Source organism: Thermobia domestica, chromosome 1 (genome assembly GCF_964235325.1).
Source record: "Thermobia domestica chromosome 1, izTheDome1.hap1.1, whole genome shotgun sequence".
Taxonomy (NCBI): domain Eukaryota; kingdom Metazoa; phylum Arthropoda; class Insecta; order Zygentoma; family Lepismatidae; genus Thermobia; species Thermobia domestica.
The window spans coordinates 323,529,657-323,547,713 of NC_137454.1; the positions used below are offsets into that span (position 1 = coordinate 323,529,657).

The 18,057-nt window shown below is 36.2% G+C and overlaps 1 protein-coding gene across 6 annotated transcripts in view; it reads left to right on the plus strand.

Moving 5' to 3' along the window:
- Window positions 1-18,057, plus strand: part of LOC145662909 (popeye domain-containing protein 3-like) — a 406,613-nt gene that overhangs the window by 279,903 nt on the left and 108,653 nt on the right. For all 6 annotated transcript variants that reach the window (XR_014127119.1, XR_014127121.1, XR_014127120.1 and 3 more), the window contains exon 3: window positions 4,674-4,831. Coding sequence is in view for 3 of the 6 variants with exons in the window: in XM_081728928.1 (XP_081585054.1) it covers window positions 4,674-4,831 (158 nt within the window). In the remaining 3 variants the exon portion in view is untranslated. The remainder of the gene's footprint in view (window positions 1-4,673; window positions 4,832-18,057) is intronic.

Below are 18,057 nucleotides of genomic sequence, written 5' to 3' on the forward strand. Positions count from 1 at the left end.
AACATTATCTATTACTGAGGTAAGTTACATTTGATTATATCTTTTCACTTACGAAAAACTGGCAAAAGAAAAATTGTTAGCTTTTGAAAAATATTTAGTAGTCTGCCCCCTTAAAGGAGGCAGTTAGCTACGAATGAATACTCCGTCTACAATAACTCCTCTGTCAAGAATGAAGTAAAAATAAGAAAAGAAAAAGAACAAAACGATAGGCTGTAAGATGATACTACTTATACATATTTAATTTTACCCAATTTATTTCGAGGCAATCGAGACGAGGTCAAGACTTGGGTTTCGAGACAGATATCTCAATTTTAGACTCATACGAGAACGAGATCGAAACCGTTATTTGTCAAGTGAGAGTTATGAAATCACGTTTCTGTACCATTCCTAATTAAATAAGGTGGTATAAATCATAGAAGACAGAAGCTACGTTGTAAAATGGAAATGATGTGACTGCATCAAGTCTGATTGCACTAAAAAAATGATTATTGATGAATTCACATTACAGTTTCTGTGACACTTAACAAAATCAAATTAAAAGCTCCAGCGTAAATCAATGACTTTCTTTGAGGACCAACGGCAAGAGTTTCATTTATGAAATACTTTCTTTTGAAGAAAATAGACACTTTCAGTCGACTTATTACAAAAGAGGAATTCCTTTTGCCTTTTCATCTTTTCGTGAGTTACAGCGATATTAATCTCACATTTCAATTCACTGTCTGAAGAAAATAAGAGGAAAATTCACGCGACTAGCCCTATGTCCATGTATAAAACATCAACATATCGATTTCTGAAGTTTTTCTTTTAGTTAGAGGAGGCTGTGACTTCGACGTGAGCCAACGAATGAAATATCTTTTTTTTACTGTTTGAGGTGTTGGTGAAAAGCGGGAGTCGATCACAAATTCTCTGGCGACAGGAACTAAATTTCTTTAGCTGTTTAAAGGAAAGAGTGAGTGCTTTTGTTTCTCAGCAGACAGAACCTCTGGCGCCAACCAAATGAAAATGCAGTTTCAAAACTAGATCTCGTTTTAAAGGAGACCTACTTTTTCTCACATGCTTTTTTTTTTTTTTTTTTTTTTTAATCTTATGTTTTGAACATTAGTACTGTGAAAGGCCGTATATAACATACTTCAGTGGTGTAAGATTTCCTTTCTCATGTTCAACTTCACTAGTAATACAATATACAATAATTAATTAGACACATTCTCTTTGTTTTAATATTGAGGATTTCAGATTTGCATAACTCCAACATGGAGAAAATGAACCATAGTCATAGAATAGCCAACTACTGAAGTTTGGGAAAATTAAGTAGTACTGCAGGCAACCGTTCTATAGACAATAAATATATGTATTTTTTTCTATATTGACCGAGCCACGGTACTCTACCGGTTCCCGTGAAATTACTGAAGTTAATCAGCTCTTGAGTCTGGTCAGTGCGAATGATTATTTGGAATAGACTGATTGTGTTAGTGAGCTCATCCGTGGATAAGCGGTTAGCGTACGCGCCTTTGAGGTGGGAGACCCGGCTTCGATTCCCGGCGGGAGCTTATGTGGTTCGGATTTCACGTTAATCAGTAGGTCCACGTCTCATATAGCCTCGCTGCTGAACGGGACGTTAAACCCACAATCAACTCAACTGATTGTGTTGGTATTGCAACGTTCAGCCAACTTTTTGAGGATAATTGGCGAGTTGTGTGAATGAAAGAACTGAGATCCTGAAGAAAAACAATATATATATATTCGGCTGGGGGGTACGTCGTGGCATGGAGCTTAATTAGTGCAATTTCTTAGGCTTATAAGAATGCAGGTAAGTGTAAAATAACTTCAGAGATCTATTCTCCCTACCCTTAACAAGTTTCAAGATTCCTTGTGATAATTCCCACACATTAGTTCATTTAACAATTCTGGACGAGCTTAACGTGAGATTTCCAAATATAAAAACAATTATTGCAAATACAGTAGGGTACCGTTTAACCGAATTTGATGGGACCAATGGTGCTTTGGTTAAACCGGAATAAAGGACTTTTGATGTACAGTACTCTATATTTGCATATAAATCTCGATTTGCTGGTTTTTTGACCTTTTATAGTACAGTATTGTACGTGTGCTAAAAATAGAGATGAGTACAACTATGTTAGAGTGAAGTATCGTAACAATAAACTTGCCCTTTGAAAAATCGGTCCTAACTAACAGTTAGACCAATAGAAATACTATGTTCGTTATTGGTGTTTTTAAGTAAAGGTCGCGCACGAGTAAAGATTTTTTTTCTTTCTTTTGAGCGATTCGGTTAACGCAGAAATTCGGTTAATTGGGATTTGTTAAAGAGGAATGTAGTATGTAACAAGTTATATCTTTTTAGAGAGGAAGCTTTGTAGCACTGACAACGTTACAGGGGGTCAATGGAGCGGGTGCCTCCATTGGCATCGTCCACACCTCCCCGATAATCCTCCAGACATGTACTATAACGTAGATCAAGTAATATTTTTTTTAAAAAAAGCTTATTTTCGGTATAGAAAAAATAGCTGCCTTCCCAAAAGTTTCTCTGCCTTTCCGCTTGCCCCCTCCAAGAAATTAAAGCTGGCGTCGTCACGGCTTTATAGTTTTTTTTTTTTTTTAAAGCACCAGAAATCTTCCGTCTGCGTGGGGAAAGATATCATACTTTTGTTCTTAGAAAGTTATTCTCCTCCCTAATAATAATAATAATAATAATAATAATAATAATAATAATAATAATAATAATAATAATAATAATAATAAGTAATGTTTCTTTTCATAGTGTGAAACTACGAGACTTTTAAATGATAGGAATTCAGTACTCAGACTTGAAATAGTATATCTATAAGAACTGGTTACAATAGATTAATAAGATCAAAAATAGAACCTGTTCCTCGGACGCTTAATCCGTATCAAAAATTCATTACTTCCTATGCTTTACTGTTTTTGTTCTATAGCGATAAAAATTGAAACCGGAAATGGTTAATTTGAATCACTTCTGGATTGAATAGATGGTTAAGGGAGGACATAGGACTTACCCTTGGAAATATAAAACGACTGCAAATAATTGCATCTCGATATATCTTATAGTTTTTGCTCTATGAAAATCAGTATTGGAATCAAAAGTAATAGTAAATTTCAACCACTTCCGGTTTTGGTAGTGTTGCAGATTGCTATGGTATGTTCCCTTGTCACCCTGAATCGATTGCAGAAAACAACTTGTGGCTATATTGCTGTATCGATTTTAGTGAAAACATTGATTTTAGTGCTGTATCGATGTTTGTTCTATGGCGATAAATGTTGAAACCGGAAATCGTTAAATTGAACAACTTCGGGTTGAATAGATAGTTAAGGGAGAAGATGAAACTTATTGTTGGGACGCTGAATCAATTGCAACAGCATCAAGCAGAATCTCGATATCTTGTACCGTTTTTGCTCTATGAAAATCAGTGTTGAAACTGGAAGTAGTACAAGATTTCAACCACTTCTGTTTTTGGGAGAGAATTTGAGGTTTGGACGCTTTCCTATTTTGAATGAGACACTGAATCGATTGTAGAAATTTGCTTGCTGCTATCTGTTACTGCTTTTGTTCTGTAGTGGTAAGTGTTGAAATTGAAAATGGCTAATTTGAACTACTTCCGGTTTGAATGGAAGGTTAATGAGAAAGATGGGAACCTATTCTTGGGATGATAAATCGATTGCAGAAAACCGCATGTCGATATATCTTGCTATTTTTGCTCTGTAGAAATCAGTATTCAAACTTGATGTAATATTGAATCACTTCCGGTCTAAATAATGTGTTAACGGGGGAGGTGAAACCTATGAAACGCTAAATCAAGTGCAAGAAACTACATGTCGCTCTGGTTTACTATTTTTTTTTGCTCTGATACCTGTCGACAGACAGACTGACGGACTAATAATGCCGTTGCATAAGACTTCCGACAATTACGCGTATGGAAGTCTAATAAGTGGGAAGAGGAAACGGAATGAAGAACCCTAAGTTTTTATAACGGGTATTGCATATTACAGAATTCGTAGTAAAACCAAGGAAGTACTGAACGTCTCTGAATTCGCACTTGATTCTCTTCACAGAATCTTTCACTATTTAGTTTAATTTCAACGGGAAGGTAGCTACTAAAATCAATACATTTCATCCGTTACGAAAGTGTATATTATGTATTTCTATGTTAACTTTCATTTTCTGCGTGCTTTTCATTGTTCGTCTCAGTTTTCTTTTTATTATTATTATTATTATTATTATTATTATTATTATTATTATTATTATTATTATTATTATTATTATTATTATTATTATTATAGTTTTTTGTACAGATTCTACTTGCGCTCTAAACACTGTAATAATACGTTGGATTATTGCCACATTTGTCTTGTACTTTCCGATTCATCGTCAGAAAGTTATTTTTCACAAGTTTAAAGAAAAGTAACAAAATTGTGTGGATTTATAGAAGAGACAATTATTTCGGATTATAATCTATTTTTTCTGAGAAGTTCTTATTAATTACTTAAATTGCTGTAGATTGAGAGATATTTAGTTTCATCAAAGCTGTTTCTCTAGGATAATGAATTTCTACTTCTTACACTACACGTCTTACAGGCTATAAAATATATAGATTTCCTTAAACACAAAGATTAATATTTTCTCATTTGCTTTGTTTCAGGTGTATATAGCGTTGTTCCGGCCGCTGAAGGTGACGAGGCATCAGTTCAAAAAAGTGCTCAATTGTATGAAAGTGATCCGCCAACTCAAATACCAGGAGATCTACGCCCAGGAGAAGGTCACCAAAGTAGATAGTCTGTCCCTCGTCCTCTCTGGAAAGTAAGTCCATCTCAATAGCTCTTGGTTGATGTTGCGTAGGATAACTGGTTTATGGAGCAAACTCCTCTTTTGTTGTTACTTCCCAATAATTATATTTAATTTTGTACTCTGTCTTCGTGATGCATATTAAAAAAGAAGTCTCGCATCCATACTTCAGGATAATAATTGCGATTTTATGGCAGTGGTTTTCAACCTTTTTTTAAAAAATCTTTTGTGCTCATTGTTAGAACTCGTAACGCAAATTGTACTTCGATTTGAATAAATAAAATTACGAACAGTGTGGGTCATTGTTACAAGACAACCAACCACACATACACTCTTAGTTAACAGTGCGTTTCATTATATAATATGGCAACAAACGACATAGTTTTTAGCACAATTAAAAATAAGTTTTTCTCGAAACCTACGTATGAAAATTTACACCCAAGCATGCCATTTTGTTCAACTTGGTGTGATCTCTTTATTGGTATTTGTATCATCTTATGCACAATTTTATAGTTTAAAAATTGAAATTTTGCAGTTATTCGCAGCTATCATATATCTCATTAAGCTTATGGTGTACTGTCGTTTTCCTAGTGTCATAATTAAATGCTTGATTATTATATTACTTCAGTATTCGTTCCATATAAAAGTGTAATGTGGATATCGTATAGCATACAATTTTAGGTTCACCAAATATGTGTTTGCGTCGCTTTTCTGGAAACTTATACGCATGAAGATGTACACTTCACCATATTGTTAAGTTAGATTACATTATCGATTGGTATAAGTCTCATCTTTGGACAGGTCTTTTCCGTTAAGTGCTGATTCTACAGTTTTATTAGCATTTAACGAAGAATAAAGTCCAAAAATAAGACGTACTGGTCAGTAGAACTCATTGAGTTAAAATTACCGTAAATTCATATGGGTGAATGTAAATCCTATTTTCGTTCCCGCTGTTTCTTTTGTCTGTGATGTCAACAGCATATGGAAATCGGAAAATAAAGTGGAGTACTGAGATGAAATATTAGAATTAGGAGTAACCATTTTATACCAGAACTTAGTAATTATTGCATAGATAAATCACTTGCTCCGTCAGTCAGTTCCTCGAATATGGGGCACACCTGTTCTTAGTGCAAGATCTTCAGCATTTTTTTTTTTTTTTTTTTTTTTACTTATTCATAGGGAAACCAGAAATATATAGTGATTTTGATAAATCGTAGTAGGGGGTAAATTTATTCATATTTTGTTGGTTGATTTTGACCCCTGAGAAGAATATTCAGACCCAAGATAGACGAGAATGGGGAATGGCGGAAATTTCATAAGAAACTGCATTTATTTTTAATTCTGTACAAGAAACTACACCGAAGTCAAGAAGGCTCAGGTGGGCAAGTCATGTAGCCATAAGGGAAGAAAATAGGGATACTTTCAAAATTTTAACTGGGAATTTAATAGGAAAAAGATCATTAGGTAGACCTAGGCGCAAATGAGAGGACAAAAGATGAATCTGGCACAAATAGGAATATAAAGTAGAAACTGTATCCAGTTGGGTAAGGACATATATCAGTGGAGAGCTTTTGTGAACTTAGCATTGAATCTTTTCGTTTCATAGGCCATAAAGTTAGTAATTTGATTTGGAGTTTTATGCTTCAGCACCGAGGCTGTGTTATACTGGACCTATAGCTTAACGTGGAATCCGAAGTACACGAGTTCGGAAAGGAGATTTGATATTTGTATGTATGTCCGAACCTATATAGCTAGTATGAGACGATAATTTAAGTGGGATCTGAACCACTGTAGTTTGTTCGATGCTTTACCACCGGGAATCGAAGCAGGGACTCATACACCAAAAGGTACAGGTTTCAATCACTAAATTAGAGAAGAGTGCTTGAGATGGGGGAGATTATATAACAGTATGAATTGCGTCTGATTATGTTGCAAGTACAATAAGTTCAATTTACTACATACTGTTTTATTCATGAGTTGCCTAGAAAAGGAAAATATTAATATTGGCGTTTAATATTATTATTATTATTATTATTATTATTATTATTATTATTATTATTATTATTATTATTATTAATATTAATAATAATAAAGTCCAAGAATCAGGTATACACCAAACAGTAATTTTATTGAACTAAATAAAATGATATGCATGAGTTTAAAAGCTCCTGCATAATTTTAGTGAAAATAGAGAAAGCCAATTATTTTTTTTAAATTCTACAAAGTTATCAAATTTGCACAAATTTCTTAACTTTCTAGAAAAGGAAATGATATTGCAGTGCTAATATTGTGACACAAGAATATTATCATATCCAACGAAATATATGCATTTTAATTGTATATTTGGAATGAAGAGAATGGGCAAGGCCTAAACAACTTAATATCAAAAGATAATAATTCGTATAATGATATGATAAAAATAAGTGTTAGTTTTCAATATAAAATTGAAAGCTTGAAGAAAAAATGTTAGACCTTTTTGAGTCCCGTTTTAACACCGACACTATATTGGGACGTGGACCCACATTTTAAGGCTGAATCCGAACTAGTGTAAGTGTTCGAATCTTTAAGGATCTCCTATCGGGAATCGAACTCAGAACTCCGTACACTAAAGGTGTGCGCGCTAGCCACTAGACAAGCGAGGAGGGCTGAGGGGAAGGAAAACGCTTGTCTTATAAAATCTATCTCAAACCTTATCTAACGTTAAAATTGAACTTTTTCCCAAGGGTCTGCCCATATGTATCTTCATCCTATTAAATTGGTGAAGCCAAAAACAACCGAGCATCGGCATGTCTGATTGGCTACTTTCGTCTCCGCCATGATTGTTGGCTCAAAACATAGCGATCCTAGTGGGTGGAGTGGCCAGAGTAGGGGTGGCGAAACTGTGACGTATTGCTTCAAGAGTATTTTATAAGATCCTTGCTTTTCCCCAACAATCTATCTATTAAAATGCTACAATAGCAATTAAAAGCGCCTGAGCTCCAACCTATAACTTTGGCTTTCAAATCTTTCATTTACGGTTATGTGTGATTTCACGTTTAACAGACAAACATTTTGAGTATTTGTACTTTAAATAGTCTAAATTAGTTAACTATATCTTTCTCATAAAGTTTATGATATAGAATTATTGTTCAAAGCCTTTGTATTTTAATAAGCCTTCTCTAAAATCAATGCATGTGAATTGTGCTTCCCTCTTTCGAGTTCTTTTAAACTATGTGTATATGTTTGTGGTCAATCCTTTCGACAATGAGGCTCTAGAAAGATGACGTTTTCACTGATCGATTGGAAATTTTGCGTAGATTGCCCAGTTCTAATTGAATATTTAAAAAAAACCATGGCCATTATTTCTTTATTACATTATTTTTAGGATACGCTGGAAGCGTTGAAATTAAAAAAAGAAAAACTAAAGCATCATACCCTATGTGTTATACATTCCAACACCACAATGTTGTATATGTCGCAGGCGTTTGTTCCATGGCCAAATAATAGTGAAAAAGGAAAGATAACCATTTCTCGAGTCTTAAGATAAATCTTTATTTTTTGTGTGTTTTGCCCAATGAACACCATATCTAACTGACATTATAATTGTGTATGTGATGTATTTGCTTATTGCATATTGTATGCAAGAAGAAAGAAAACACTGGTCATACATGAATTAGAAACTCCAACCGGAAGTAGGCTCAAATCTTGCAAACGGTGCGAAATATTGAGAAAAAATAATCGAAAAAATCTCCCTTTTATGATACTCCTTGCCGATTTTTTAAAAATCAAGACGTCTTTCACTTGTGTCTGTAAAGGGACATGTACATATGTTGTGAGGAATGAGGAGATTTATGCTCATATGCGAATGATGCGCTGTGTAGAGAGCGCAGGTTCAGCTAGTATATAATGAAAATACTACTTTTAAAGACAAATCCAATTAAACATTTTATTTAGGAACAAAACAAACATAACTTTGGCTGCTCTTATCTAAATCCAGTAATTGTTGTTAAAAGTTTATTTTCCTAAAATCCATCAGAATTGTTGAAGGTTGCAGAAACTTCGTTATTTTATTTCCGTGTCCAAAATGTGTGTCACTAGAAAAATGGGACAAAAACGCGTCTGCTGCTCCTGCCTTTGCAAATGTTTATTGATCGACCTTTACGGGTTGGTGACTTGCGCGAATTATGCAAAAGGAGAGAGAAGTGTGATTTCAAGAATGATTTATAGAGAAATTTGCATATATCCGTCTACTTTGTATTAAAATAATTTTAATCTTTTGGAAATGTGTACACACTTTACGTGTAGCTGACTGTGAGTGGTTCGCGTTCATCCTTTTGCTCCGGTAGAGTCATGTTCGAGTCCCGACAGAAAGCACTTTGGATCCCACAATAAACCATAAAGATTTGTTCGCGTGATATGTAATGTACAGGTGATCATCAAAATAATGGGAACACCTGTATTTTATAGCATGTAATATGGTAACTCAAAGGACGCGTTAGTTACCCCTAGCCATGTCTAGTGGTATGTTAGGTGTAACGGAGGTATGTTGAAGTGGGCAGACGGTTCTTATGCAAAATTGAAAACCTCTCTGAGTTTCGAAAGAGGGTAAATGGTCTGTTGGCACAAGTGTTTGTAAAGTGACCCAGTGTGTTAAGTGTTGCGAGGGCCTACAAGCTGACATAGCTACAATCTTTCGGCGCAGGAGACCCAGATTCGATTCCCGGCAGGAGCTTATGTTGTTCGGATCCCACATTAAGCTGTACATGCGCGTCTCATTTTGTCCTGCTGCTGAAGAGGACACTAAACTTCAATCAAACCAACCAGCCTACCAGGGGTAAAAGTGAATCTGAAAAGGGATGGGGACGCATGATGTCACCGCGTCCCCCGTTCCAATCTTTGTCCATTATATTTTTTAGGGAGTGGAGGGATGCAATAGATATTTTTGGAAGTGGAGGATGACGTACCCCCATGTTCTTCAATTTTACCTCTGCATCCTACTCATGGCAAAAAAAAAAAAAAAAAAAGTATCGTGAAGTGTTATAATGGACGGAAGAGAAGCATCGGTAACAGGGATCACCGAGCATTGAAGAGAATATTGTTACTAAGAATCGTAGAGCAAATACGGCAAAAGTGACTGCGGAACTCGATCCGCACCTGCAACAGTCTAATGCGATAATAAGAAATGATCGCATTTCCGAAAGATTAAAATTAATATTTCTGGTTGAACGTCCCACGGCTGTGCAGCGAGGTTTAGGAAAATGGTGGTGATAATGATAAATGGAATGATGAAATGAAAAAGTGGAAGGAAGCAAGAAAACCTCGTCCTCGTACACAGTGTTTATGTGGTACAAAGTTTGCTTGTCACTAGCTCGAATCGAACCAGGACCCACACACTAGAGGCGAACGTTGTACTACTAAGCCACCGCGGCTCCCAGTGCGATAAAAGGACGGATGAGTTGCATTACCTAAGTACCTGTGGTGGGTTGCAATTTCCAAACCGTTCATCACCGCCAGCAACGCTTCAGCGAGAAAATGGTGGCGAGAACATACAGAGTGAACCGTGTAGGAATGGTCCGATGAGTTTTCCTTTACCATATTTCCAACAACAGGCTGCGTTTATATACGGCACACACCAAAGAAGCGTATGCTCCGAATTGTCTATTCCTTACTGTTAAACATGGCGACGGTTCTGTGATTCCGTAGCATTCCGTGGGTCTTGTAATTACGGTTGTTGGCAGTGATTATGTGGATATTTTAGGTGACCACCTTCATCTTATGGTCTAGATGTTGTTCCAGACATTGACAGTTTTACAAGATGACAATTGTCCAATTCATTCTGCTAGAGCTGTTGACTCATGATTTCATAAACATCGCGATGAACACCTTTCCTGAGTCGCCTACCTAAACACCAGACCTCAACATTACTGATCACCTGTGTGCAGTTCTGATCTTCAGAATACTCGTCCGTCTTTGCAGTGCCGTGCCGGTAAAGGAAGGGGGCGACGGCCCCGGACACCGAATTAAGGGGGAGCAAAATTCGGCAGGAAAAGTAATAAAATGGAAAGAAGAAGTAATAAAAAGTGCTCAAAATCAAGGAAAAGCCGAGTTTATGTTTGAAAATTTTCTTTACGCTTCGCGCCTGGTCTGTCAGCCTCACTCGTATCTACGGGGGGTTACATGCGTAGGATCGAAACTGCGTAGCATCGAAACTGCGTACGATCGAAACTGCGTACGATCGAAACTAAAACCGGCGTAGGATCGAAAACAGATAAGGTCTTATGATCGAACAATAAAAAAACAATTATTTTATAATCACAGAATATTAAGTAATAGTATTTTTTTTTTTTTGAAGTTATATAGGGAAAAATCGGAGTAGGATCAAAACTGTATACGACCGAAACTGCGTAGCGTCGAAACTGCGTACGGTCGAAACTGCGTACGATCGAAACTGCGTACGATCGAAACTGCGTACGATCGAAACTGCGTACGGTCGAAACTGCGTACGGTCGAAACTGCGTACGATCGAAAGTGCATAGATACGAAACTGAGAAATAAAATAGTGACAAATATAATTAAATAATCATACAGGGGTGTACCCAGGAAGTTTTTCTTGGAGGACTATGACTTATTCAGGAGGACCAAAAAAGCTAAGTCTTGTCTCAGCAGGGAGAAAGGAGAATCCTCCCCCCAAAAGCCACTACTTCTGATCAAGTTGGCAAATTCCTTGTTCAGAAGATTGCCGTTAAGTTCAATTGACTTAGCTTAACATTTTCTTAGTTACCTAGTTGCTGTGAATTGTCACTTCTTTTATAGACTTTGCAGGTGGCACAATCGAAGGTTCATGTAATTAGTTCAAGTTTTTGCTAGTTTGGGCTTCGTCCCAAATTTACTAACTTCCAGGGTTGTTTTGTTTAAAACAAAATATTTAAAACAAATGATTAAAACTTTTTTTTAACAATTGATTTTGTTTAAAACAAATTTTGTTTGTTTTAAACATTTTGTTTTAAACACGTTTATTTTGAAGACTTGTCTTAAACATATGTTTATTTGCATTTTATTTTATGTTCGTAAAAAAAAAAAAAAAAAAGAAATCTTCCAGAGCAAGAGAACTGTCCAAAAGTGCTCCCCAATCAGAAGACTATTTTCTTCCCATGTGAATGGTTTGATTTCTCGTGGTTACAGCAGGTCAATGTGGTGATCTACAATTTATTTTCTCTCTTTTCCCCCTTATTTTTAACGTATATTGTATTGTTTAAATGCTTCTCAGTTAACTTGCGAGAAAGTGTCGTAGTCGAAGGTTGGACTACTTATAGAACTGATATTAAAAAATAAATAAAATAATTATCACGGAAACAAACTGTTGTGTTGTATTCATTGCGACGTTGAGGTTCTGAAATTAAAATATCGCAAGCATTCGTTTGTACAGTACATGTTAGTTCTGTCTCCGTACAACATGGAATCGTTTAACATGGATTATGCTTGAAGAAAAGAAGGACATGATTTGATACAAATTTATTAGAGTAACTCAAACTCAATCAGGTAAGTAAACGATCAAACGAGTTTGTCACAAAACGTGTAAGAAAGAAATGGGTGGTTTAGTTCCAAGAACGAAAATCATTATGAAAAATGCAATGCTTGGTAAAAATGGAAACCCAAACAAATGGTAAAAATGTTGATCCGAAAATTGCTTCTGATGAATCTAACGTCAGTGGTGTGGCTGAGATGCAACTGGAAACTTCAGGTAACAACTAATTTTGTATCAACAATATCTTTTTCATTAGATTATGAAAATTTTATTTCGTACCTCTTCCCCACCACAGTTCTAAATTTTCTTTGAAACTTTACAACTTGGCATAGCTTGTATGAAGAGACCAGGTGAGAAACGCAAGGTATGGCAGTCGATCGTGTAACTAACCAAGTGTGATACTTATTATAACGTTAGTGCTGAACGTCAAGGTCTGGGACAATTTGATCTCAATTTGTTTGTTTGTATGTATGCACCACGCTACAGGGTGCAATATTCAGTCTTTTAACATTAATTTTTGAGGATAGAGACACGAGGCGTCGGAATTTGCTGTATAGATTTTGACTGCGATCCCACGTAAAATTTCAAAATTAGTGGGTCAGATCCCACTTTAAACAAAAAGCCCTGTCTAATATAGCCTTGCTACTGATGCAAGATGTAATCAATCAAACTAAACAAACTAATTTTATATGTTTCGAACAAACTTGGGTTGCAGGATAAATTTGGCTTCAACTCAACATTTAGAGCACAAGGGATCCAAGTTCATTTTCAGAAAGGTTCACTTTTGCTCAGCAAACGTAATATCTTCGTAGCATAGGGTATGAAATAAATGAAACAAAAAACACGGGAAAGCGTGTGGACCAGAGTTTCATAGGACAACCGCTAGACAAGGGCGTTGACGGAATGGGGAGGAGGGCTAATTTTCCCTTCCCCCTCCTTGCTCATACATTTAAGATATTAACATTATACTTGTATTGTGTATGTTGCAGCGTTGGAATGATTAACAAGTCAAGCTCCGAATGTCATAGTCAATGATGCATAATTACGTTACATAAATGCAGAATGTGTCCAAAAGAATACATCGACGTAAAATGTCATATTTTCACACCCACGAATCCGAGATGAAAGAAAGAAAAACTACCTGAAAAAAGGGAATCTAGAATTTTGTATGATTGCCGCTAGATAGGGGCGTTCGTTTAGAAATCATCCGTCTTCTACCCTGAATTTCAGATTTTTGGGGCAGTAATGCAGATTTAGAAACATTTTGCTTAGCAAAGTCCAACATTTAAAAATTGAAGTCCTTGCACCGAATAAATACGGATTTTGATCATTGGCCGTAAGGAGCTATAGGCCTATATTGCTTTCTTGTATATTTTTTTACCCAAGGATTTCAAAGGTGGCTCTACTTTCGAGTTTCGGGCCTGCTTAAAATTCAGGAAATTGGACCTAAGCAACTTCCCAGTTTTAATCATCTGTATGTTCTTCGTATTTATTCGGTGTAATTACCTCAGGCTTATTCTGTTGGACTTTGCTTATCAAAAGATTTCTAAAACTGTCTTACCGTCCCCAAAATCTGAAATGCAGGGTGCGGATGAGGGTGGTTGCCCTCCTGTTCCACTGACGCCCTTACTAGCGGCTGTCATATGAAACTATCCCACGCCTTTTCGCATGGTTTTAGTTACATTTGTTTTGGATTCTTGACTGCGAAGTATTATTTTTTGAAATAGAATTCATTTGCTGAGGAAAACTGAAGTTTATTGAAAATGGATTTGGATCTATTGTGCTCTGAACGCCCCAAATATTACCTTTCGTCAATAAATGTTTGACTCAAAAAACAACCAATTACATAGACTTGCAGAAAATATAAAGTTAGCACAATATGAAGTGTGCTTCAAACATTACTTTTCGAAAACGTAGCCCTATTATTATAAAATAATTTTATTAGCACCAGTGTTATGAAATAGTAATCAAATTTTGCAACAAAAATCTCACCCGCCTCCACGAAACGCTAGCTTAGCCCCTAAAGGCATAACTACAAAACTTTTAGAAGCGGTAACTCGAAATGATTTTCTTTATGGTTAAAATAACCGCACAACAGCATTTCTGGTAAAATTCTAGCCCTCATGTAACATGACACCATTTGCATTTGAAATTTCGAATACTAAGCACAGATGTTCGCCATGATGCTTGATAGCACCATCTGATGTGTCAGACCACTTCCAAGATTCATCATTCTCCCTCAACCCGTTGTCAACGCACAAGGATGGTGAGGACTTTTGTTTTGCCATGTATATTGATAGATTGTGTGAAACCTCTATAGTAATCCAGCAGCTAGGAAAGTCCTGTTGGGAGTTTGAGAGCCAGAAGGTTTGTTTATTTTACCGAGTTCTACTATCTTTAGTGTTTAAAAAAAAATTGGTCACATGTTCTGAATCATGGTCATTATTGCGCAATGGCCGCCATCTTGAATATTCCTTTTGTATTCATTACATTTTTCTTAAATACATCTAGCTCAAGCTGTAATGTCGCAAAGTTATCAGTTATACCTCGTTCGATTTGCAATAGTATAGGCTTTTAGGTGACGTTATTCACTTGTCAGTATTACACACAAGAGGGAAGTAAAGGAGGGGAATTTTGAAAATTTCCCTCAAAATTTTCCCTTTTACCGATTTTTTGTTATTGTTATATGGCAACGCTGGGTTCTAGGCGAGAAAGAAAAATTACATACATTTCCTGTAACGTGATAAATATATGCTGAAAGTTTTGTCTTGATTGATTCACTAGAAGAGGAGTAATAAAATATTTTGTATTTTATGATTTTGGTCGCTCTAACAATCTTTGGATTAAATGAAAGTACTTTTGTCACATAGAAAAACCTCCAGCTCAGACTGTAATTGCCGCAGAGATACAAATAATATCAAGACCTACTTTTAATAATATAGACCTTTAGGTGGCTTGCCAGAAGTACGTATGAGAAGGATCAAAATATGTGGAAAATACGCTTAAAAGTTTCTATTTTTCTCTGTAGCACAGTAAATACAAGAGGAAATTTCTTGGTGCGTAGGATGGCAGCACTGTTGGAATCTTACTATGACCACGAGTCGAGGTTAACGTCGAAGCCGTCAATAAAGCAAAGATTAATGATTTAAAGGTAAGTGATACAAGATTTTCTTCCTATGCGACAGTTATGATGATGTACTACGTCAAGATCAAATGCTAGCAAACTGGACTATTATTAAGGCTAAAGGACACCGTGTTCCCATACCTCCATCAATAAAACCCAACATTCCTGTTCGAGGTGCTATGGACAATTTCGACAGAGAAGAAGCTACATTTTCAGGAATGCATGGAACACACGACACAGTACTTATCTTGTTTCAAGACCATCATCTGAGTGATAAACTTAACGTCTCGTTAGAAGAACCTGATAGTCCAGAGAGATACCTGGGAACGTTTGGCATTGATGTTACTTCACGAGCTCTCACTAAAGATATAGATGCTCAAAAACTATTGTACTACTCAAAACCAAAAATAAGGTGCAGTATCCTCAGTACTTTCGTTCGTAGCAATGACCTAATTACAGCAAATGAAATAAAACAGCCAGGCAGAAATTTAGATCTCATTTGGTTTCTTTCAAGATTTCTTAAAAAATTCAATGTACCTCAATTAGATTTCCCTCAGGAAGTTGAAATTCCCTCTAGAAACGCTTTTATGAGTGCACTGTCTGAACATCCATCTCACAGGACCATTACGTGATATACTCCAATACTACCCTATCCTGCAACTCAGTATGACTCTATTTATACAATAATGTGTAATTTCCAAGATATCTTGCAGCAGTTAAATGCTGAAGAGAGTTGACTGTGGTGTGACGAAGACGTATATCATATAGCTAAAGAAATTCAGCTGCTTCAACCCGAAAAGTTTTCCAACATATTTCTTGGCCTTGGAGGATTTCATCTTCAGAAAGTCGTGCTTGCATGTATTGGTCTATACCTCAAGAGCAGTGGAGCTTTGGAAATTCTTGTTGAGACTGAAACCATGGGCCCACACACTGCTGAAAGCGCTTTAAAAGGGAACCACTATAGCAGGGAAGTTAGAGCAATAGGAATGCTTTGTGAAGTAATGGAAACACTGGAGTGGAAGGCGTTCATGGAACAGATTAACATAACTAAATACTCCGAATTGTTCTCAATAGTAAAACGCATACAGTTATCAGTGCAATCGAAAACCTGAGTGACATCAAAGTGGACTTTGAGAAATTTAGAGAAAGTGGAGCACAAAAAAGTGTAATGTCTGCTTATTGGGATCAGTTTGTCTCCACACTTGATCCTCTTCTCCGAGACTTAATTCGAACGGACAGAGAAAATAACTGGGACTTGCATGTGTGCAGCCTAAGAGAGTGTTTGCCACTTTTCTTCTCATTTGATAGAACAAATTAAGCACGGTGGTGTACTCTATATTACCACGATTGCTTAAAACTAGAACATCCTCTGATCTATAATGAGTTTAAGAACGGTCATTTCACAGTTCAACATAGTAACAATAGATTTAGCAGCGTTGCATTGGATCAAGCACTAGAACAACACTACAATAAGCCAGCCAAGGGATCTGGAGGCATAATCGGAGTAACCAGACGAAAAGAAGCCGTGACAAAGCACGATCTTATCAAACATGAGAAAGAAAACATAACATACTTTTTGAGACGGTTTTGTGGCCTTAATGAAGACGATATGTTCTTCACCATGAGTTTTCGAATTCTTTAATAATTCAATAGCAGCAAAATATTTCAAAGATGATAACTCTTGAGCTTGAGAGAGGAAATCCCTTTTCGAAAGTTGATAGTTGTGGAATTTCTAAGTGGAACAAAAATTGATCAAGTAATAGTTGAGTACTTACTCTCTATACAAGGAAAAGGAGATACTAGCTACAAAAACTTCGTTCAAGAAAGGCTTATTGACAAATCCAAAGGTATTCTAGATCCCATACATAAACAATTTCCAAAGACAAAGAAACACGTATCTGTAACTGAGTCGGCGCTCCAAGAAACAAATAATGCTATTCGGTTCATAGAAATAGCATGTTCAAGAAATTTCGATATTGAGACAGTACTAAAATACGAGCTTACATCTACATCGTATTATCTAACAGATGATGGTTTCTTAAAGAAAGCAGATAAAGCACAACTCAGCAAAGAACTTGAAAAACACTTTTTAAATAAGATGATGTAGTTAGTCATCTACCAACGCAGAAAACGAGAGCAGCAATGGTGGTTGACTTTATGGTGTACGCGCGAAGTCAAATGACTTATGTGTAAGACGTTTGGAGACTACTTTGACTATTTGTGGAAAATATCTTTAAAACTCTCCGAAGGTTGTTTGCGCACTGACATAATGTTTGACTTGTATCAAGAAAAAAGTATCAAAAACTGGGAGCGACTGAGGCGACAAAAAAATGTTGATCCTATTGATATGATTCCTAGTAACCCAAATGCACCCCTTCCTGTCAACATGGATACTTTTTGGGCTTCAAGCCAGAACAAAGCACGTTTGCAAGAACTCTTCATTGAGTGGATTGTCGATCAAGGAAATTCTATAAAATCTTTGTATTTGGGAGGAGGTCACAAACATAACCCAAAGCTATGCCTAAAATTAACCGAAGGATCTGTTAATTTGGTACCAGATCTTTACTGTGAATGTGAGGAAGCTGATAATAGAATCATGAAACACACCCAACA